The sequence below is a fragment of the Diplotaxodon limnothrissa genome, unplaced genomic scaffold (assembly GCF_057381915.1).
Source record: "Diplotaxodon limnothrissa isolate DT_005_m unplaced genomic scaffold, D_limnothrissa_male_GT1.1 unmapped_scaffold_1, whole genome shotgun sequence".
In the NCBI taxonomy this organism is placed as follows: Eukaryota; Metazoa; Chordata; class Actinopteri; order Cichliformes; family Cichlidae; genus Diplotaxodon; species Diplotaxodon limnothrissa.
The window spans coordinates 571,121-577,962 of NW_028188555.1; the positions used below are offsets into that span (position 1 = coordinate 571,121).

Below are 6,842 nucleotides of genomic sequence, written 5' to 3' on the forward strand. Positions count from 1 at the left end.
TGAAATATTATTTCATTGTTTTAAGCTTTTTGTTGACTTTGAAGTACTTAAGTTGATATTTTTGAACATTTAATTTGTTCGATTATTGTCGAGTCGATAAAACTGTCAAACGCACAGCTGCTTCCAGCATGGCCGGAGGAGAGGTGGCCGAGCAGACGCACAACACACACAGCTCACAGGTTTGCATTTCTAGATATTGCAGATGTTGCAGAAATTGAGAGTAAAGAACTCAGAGATCCAGCGCTGTCTCCTGCCCCTTATTTATACACCACAACACAACGACAGGCGTAACTCACACAAACGGGTAACATGAGGCTCAGATGCTTTGGACGTGTTCACATATACTGGACACAGAATGATGAAGATGGAGCTGCAGGAAGGAGGAAAAGAGGAAAAACACAGAAAAGATTCACAGATGTGGTGAAAAAGGACACGACAGCTTCTGTTTGTTAGTTTGGTTTTTCTTTATTTGGTAAAGATTCAGAAATAAAGAGAAGATCACATGTTTGAATATTATATTAACGTTCTGTAATTACAACAAGTTGTAAAATCTTTCCAGAGTGAGACAGAGACTGTGCAGAGACTGTAGAAGGACAGAGCAGCAGCAGAGCAGTCCAGATACACTGATGATCCTCTGTCAGATCCAGAGGGACACACAGGGCTGATGCTGGACTCTACATTGTGTCTGACAGTGGAGCTGTTCTCAGAGCAGTTCACTCTGCAGCACTGACAGTCATCTGCACTTCATTCCTCTGTCAGTCACTGCTGGATGAAGCTCTCCTCTCCACCTCCCAGTAACATGGCCCAGTCAGAGCGTCTCTACACACAAGCTGCTGCTGCTTCAACCTCTCTGGATCATCAGGACACAGCTGCTCCTCTCTCAGCACATATAACATGAGTCCCACCTGCAGAGAGAAGGAGGAAGAGCAGAGGAGATAAACGAGTGTTTCCAGAGACTCTTCATCAGCTGTCAGTCAGTGATGCAGCACATCCAGTATAAAGAGCAGCAGGGACGTCAGTGCTGGGACTGTACTAGGACTCATTGTTGCTTCACTTTTTCTAATCTTTGGATTTTTATTGAAGTTGCTGAAAATGTTTTTCCCTCCTAGTTTGAGTTTGGACTTTCATTCATTAGAAGAACCTTGGTGTGTCCACTTTGAGCTCTGTAGGAACCCCAACAACAAGCCCAACAATCCAGATGGACGGTTCCAGCTGTTAACTGGAGGAATTCCATCCAAACATCTGCTCTCACTAAATTCTTCCTCACCTACAGACTGTGTTCTTCACTGCTTTAAACTTGGAAATCAATGCAGTCATTGGTCTGCGTGCTGCTTTGTTCAGAGAGCTGATTGGCTGTTGACAGTGTTTGATCAGAGCGTGTCAGCCGTTACTATGGTGACCATAAAGGTGAGAAACAGGAAGTGTTTGTGTCCAATCCTGAAGCCTGTCACCGTTCTCCTCTCACAGCTTCACTGAGAAGCTGCAGCTTTACAGGAAACACTGGATCTTTGTTTCATACTGACTGTGTTTAGTACAATACTGCTGACAGCACCACCCACTCACTCCATCACTCTACTGACCACAGAGTCTCCAGTCTATAGTCTGGACTCTTCTTAAGATCAGACAGCTGCTTCACATCTGGATCCTGCAGGTTGTTGTAGCTCAGGTCCAGCTGTCTCAGATGGGAGGGGTTGGACTTCAGTGCTGCTGCCAGATAATCACAGCTGATCTCTGACAAACCACAGTCACTCAATCTGTATAGAGAATGAAAGATGTAAGTTTATTAGACAAAGTGCTTGAAATCATTCAGTGTTTCATCATCTGTTCAGAGCTGAAGAAGGTTCAGAATGTAGAAGTTTAGAAAATGGAAACTCCAAACAGCTGAAGCCAACAGGAAGCAGCTTCAAACAGGAAACTGTGCAGAGTTTCAGACTATATGTCCTGATGCAGCCAGTTGGATTTTGGAGATTTGAATCTCTGTTCTGTGACTAAGTCCTTGAATCATTTCTTCCAGTTGGTCCAACAAGACAGACTAAGTATTGGACATGTGTTGTGGCTCCATCAGGGGAGCTTCTAAATGTGATGTGATGGCCCCTCTGGGTCTGTCAGGTCACAGCACTGAAGAGAGCTCAAACTGGGCACACAGTTGTTCCAGTCTGGACCAAAGACTCTATACTGGGACTGAGGGACTGCTTTGACTGCACCCACTGGGACTTTTTAAGGGCTCATGTTCTCACTTAGATCATCGATTTCTACTGACATTTCTTTCTGGGAAAAATGGGGATTACTTTGGAAACAGGAAGTATTTTCCCCAATAAGCAGCCCTGGATTAGTAAATCACTCCAACATGTTCTCAGGCAGAAGAAGCTGTCTTGTTATGAGGGAGAGAAGAAAAAGATTGAGGCACAGAAACCTGTTGAAAGAGAGATAAAGCAGCTAAAATCAGGTGTAAAAGTAAAGCAGAGGATGAGCTGAATAAAGGACACTCAAGGCTGGCTTGGAAAGGAATGAAGTCCATGGTGGGGATGCAGAACAAGGAGCAAAGGTGAATGTGATACTGAATCAGCAGAAGACTTGGACTCATTTGATTCCAGCTTTGATATCATTGATTTCAATGAAGAGCTTTGTGATTGTAGCAAAGGGCTGGTAGCTCTGAGAGTCCCACTGATGAGGTGTTTGTGTGGAAATCTCTTAGTGGGACCAAAGAGAGAAAAAGCCCTGGTCCTGATGCTGTGGGAGGGAAATGATTGAAGTGTGCTGTGAGGAAGTGACTGGGAGATTTTCACACATTTTCCAGTCCTCCTTGGAACAACAGGAAGTTCCCAGCATATGGAAACAAAGGTTAAGTGTCCTATGGCACTCAGTGATGATGGTGCTGTGGCCCCACCACCTCCACCTCTTTGTAAAGGAACTAACTGTAATCTGAAGCTTCAAATGGAACTAAGACTTCCTCCACTAGGTGGCAGTGTCTGATGAGAAAGTGTTAGTGGAGCTGGCCTGGAGTCAGAAACAGGAAGATGCAAGATTTGGGCTGAAATGGGCAAAAGTGGTTAGCACTAGTGCCTTAGAGCAAGAAGGTTGTAGGTTGAAGCTTGTTGGTCAGCTGGGCCTTTCTGTGGAGGTTGGATGTTCTCCCACAGTCCAATGAAATGCTGCTTAGGTTCATTGGTGCTTCTAAATTGGCTGTAGGTGTGGATGTGAGGGAGTGCTTCTCTGTCGCTCTCTGTTGGCCCTGTGATGGACTGCTCACCTGTGCAGGTGGACCACGCCTCTTGCCCTATGACAGCTAGGGCATAGGCTGCAGCCCTGTGAGCCTAAGCTGAATAAACAGTTAGCAAAAATGATCCATAGATGGCCTGAAATCCCCCAGTTAGCAGTTTGGTAGATAGCTATGACATGCTAATCCCATCCAGCAGCTGTATTCTACCTGTAAGCTGATCCCTGCTGAGCCAAAGCACTTTTTCATATACAAATTACAACCTTTAATAGAAACCTATTGGTCAGCATCTTATTAGCCTGCTGTTAGCTTCATTCCACAGAAAACTGAGAGAAACTAACAGAGTTGATAAAGAATGAAGAGAAATGTGCTGATTTAAAGCCTTTGAAGTGCTTCAGATGATCTCTGTCCACTTCTGTCCACTCATTCATTCATGTAAGCTTTCTAATGCAGCTTTGATCTTCACAGTCTGCTTGATGAAACTCATTCTAACCCTGAATGTCAGAGTGTTCCTCCTTCTCTTTCCCATCATTCATGCTGGCAGTGGAGGAGATTTGGATGTTGGACTGTGTTTTGGATGATGTGTGTATGTTTGTGTTGGACTGCTGTCTGTAAAGCAAACGCACATTTTTCTTTGGATTTCAGTGTCAGACAGACTTTAAGGTGCAATGAAGAGTTTGAGAGTTTCACAGTGAATTTTCCAGTGGAGGATTTTTCTTCTTCTTTGAAGGTTTGAAATGTGAACATTGTTCTGCTGCAGTCAATGGACTAAACCAGAGAAGAAGAAAACAGACTTTACCATGAAGATCCTCAGTGTGGATCAGTATAATATCAGCCTGATGTCTGCAGTTTAGTGTCAGCACAACTTTCACATCATATTCATCTCAGCACAACTAAAACATGCTGACTGACCCCAGAGTTTCAAGTTTACATCCTGGACTCTCCAGGAAACCACACAGATGCTTCACTCCTGGATCCTGCAGCTTGTTGTTGTTGGTCGAAAACCAGGAGTAGTCATTACTCAGGTCCAGCTCTCTCAGATGGGAGGGGTTGGACTTCAGTGCTGCTGCCAGATAATCACAGCTGATCTCTGACAAACCACAGTCCTTCAATCTGTATAAAGAATGAAAGATGTAAGTTTATTAGACAAAGTGCTTGAAATCATTCAGTGTTTCATCATCTGTTCAGAGCTGAAGAAGGTTCAGAATGTAGAAGTTTAGAAAATGGAAACTCCAAACAGCTGAAGCCAACAGGAAGTAGCTTCAAACAAACACAACAAGAGAAAAAACTCTGAATGTTTCACATTAAAGTCGTACATTTCTCATAAAAACAGGACAAAGACTTGAAAAAGTCGTGTTTTTCCTTCCAGGAACCACATGGCTTCACTTTTAAAGGTGAAGTGTGACAGAAATGGACATATTTGAAGTCCAACACCTTTTTCCAGTCACATTATTAAAGCAGACAAACTACAAGCTCATTTTCATTCCAACAAGTCATCTTCTGACCTGGACTAACAACACTGGTCTCTATGTGCAGCTGGCTGTGAGACCAGTGCTCAGGGAGCGTCTACAAAGTGCAACACTGAAAGAACATCACACACTCATTTGCTTCCAGCACTTTCACACAATCATCTACTGTCATTATTGTCACCAAACTCTGTGGATCCTTTATTGCAAATTCAAATGGGATCAAATGGTCAGACAAAAGAGGGTTATGAGGAAATATGATGAAATGTTGTGTATTAGCAGCAAGTTATTGAATCATTTTCCTCAGAAACCAAACAAAATGATTGACAAACATGTTTTTACAAACTCAGTGTTGGACTTGGATCAGCAGGATAAGCTGATGTTTAAAGGCATTTGAGTCTCGCTGTATGAGAGTCCAGTTCTTACTCAATATTTATGGATGATGTTCTTTCAGTGTTGCACTTTGTTTGGCACAAAATGAAATTATTTGGCCTCTCAGATGCTTTTAGAGATTCCCAAATGACTGATGATGACATCTCTGGGGTCTGATTGATAGAAAAAAAATGTCTTTGAGACCTTTTGTAACTGACAAACTCTTCATCTGCTAACAACACTGAGTTGAATCTCCATGGCTGATAGTTGGAGCAGGCATCAGGAATACACATTGAAAAAGCAAGAGGAGAAATCACCAGAGTCTTATAATCACATTCTGTAACTAAAGGGAGACGTTTTTCTATACAAATATATGTTTTATGGACATTAGAAAAAAAGAGTATTGACGTGAAGCAGGATTATGAAATCTCCATACATCAGCCAGCCCATAATTATCAAGAAAGCTCTGAATGACGCATGCTGACTTTGGACCAAGTGTACTTTTGTGTGAACTGTGGTCCATAGCAGATAATGAGCAGTTTAGGTCTCCCTCAAAGATGATATTGTGTGATGACATATTGGGGAGCCGCGCAAAGACATTAGTGAAAAATCTGTGGTCGTCCCAATTAGAGGCGTAGATATTTGCTAAGATCAAAGGAAAACCATAAACTATATTTTCTGCACTTAAAATCCTGTAATTTTCTCATAAATCGACAGTGCGGCTTATGGATGAATTCTGGTTGTGCTTACTGACCTCGAACCGATTTTATGTGCTACATGGCGCTCAGAAACCTTTCAAAAGATGTTTTGGTACGACTTTGCTCAGCTACGAGGTCGCACCGCTTGATGGATTGTTGGAGCATTACAGCTACGAGGAGCCTTGCGGAGTGATACGTACTCTGCTTCAACGTAATATTACTGTATTGAGTGTGTATAAGGACCATAAATGGCACCTGTAAGAGACACGGTTACAAAGAGGGTTTCAAACTCCAGGCTGTCAGTCACGCAGTAGAACCTGGGAACAGAGCAGCTGCTTGTTATTATGCTCAGCGTCTGTTTACATTTTGACTGCACGATTGTGAGCTGTTTGTTATGCACAAAAACAACATTGTTTTCTTTTATTTATGGAGCATTATTATTTAATAAATGCTGATCATTTATTTCTGAGTAATTGTTTCATGTACATCTACGCTGTATGTTAATAAATGTGCCTGTGTGAGATTTGGGACACAGCTTTGACTAAGAACTCTCTTTTTGTTCGTACTTTCTGGCTTTAAAAATATCGAGATATATATCGTATATCGCCATCCAGCTAAAGAATATCGAGATATGAACTTTGGGTCATATCGCCCAGTCGTAATATTGCAATAGGTTGTCCGTTAAACTCAAGCGGGGCTTGGGCCCTGGCACGGCGTAGCCACACAATCCTGGTAGTAGTGACGCTCGGCAATGACGGCGTGCGGGTTACCAGCTGGCTTTCTCAGGATAGGGCTCCTGTGTGAGCGGTCGACAATAACGTCTTTATCCATACCCAGCACTTCACGTAGTAGCACGGATACGGCCGTGGAGGAGCTCGAGTCCAGGCCCTCTGGGATCCCTATGATGTGGATGTTAGCTCTCCGCTTCCTGCCTTCATCACATTTATCCTTCAGGTCAGACAGCTCCTCCTTCATACTCTCTACTGTAGACTGCAGGGTGGTCACCTCATCGCTCCACATTGACAGCCCATCCTCAGCTTCTTTCACTCTAACCTTTACTCCATCAACTTCGCCGCACGTCGCCGCCAT

At 43.2% G+C, this 6,842-nt stretch overlaps 1 protein-coding gene across 1 annotated transcript; it reads right to left on the bottom strand.

Annotated features, from left to right (window-relative positions):
• Positions 1-729: 729 nt before the first annotated feature.
• On the bottom strand, positions 730-6,842 carry LOC146606961 (NACHT, LRR and PYD domains-containing protein 4-like). The gene is made up of 4 exons (XM_085349140.1): positions 6,466-6,842; positions 4,130-4,330; positions 1,581-1,754; positions 730-905 (listed from the first exon to the last, which is right to left on the bottom strand). The coding sequence occupies exons 1-4, from the start codon at positions 6,840-6,842 to the stop codon at positions 881-883; spliced, it is 777 nt and encodes a 258-aa protein (XP_085205266.1). The 3' UTR covers positions 730-880.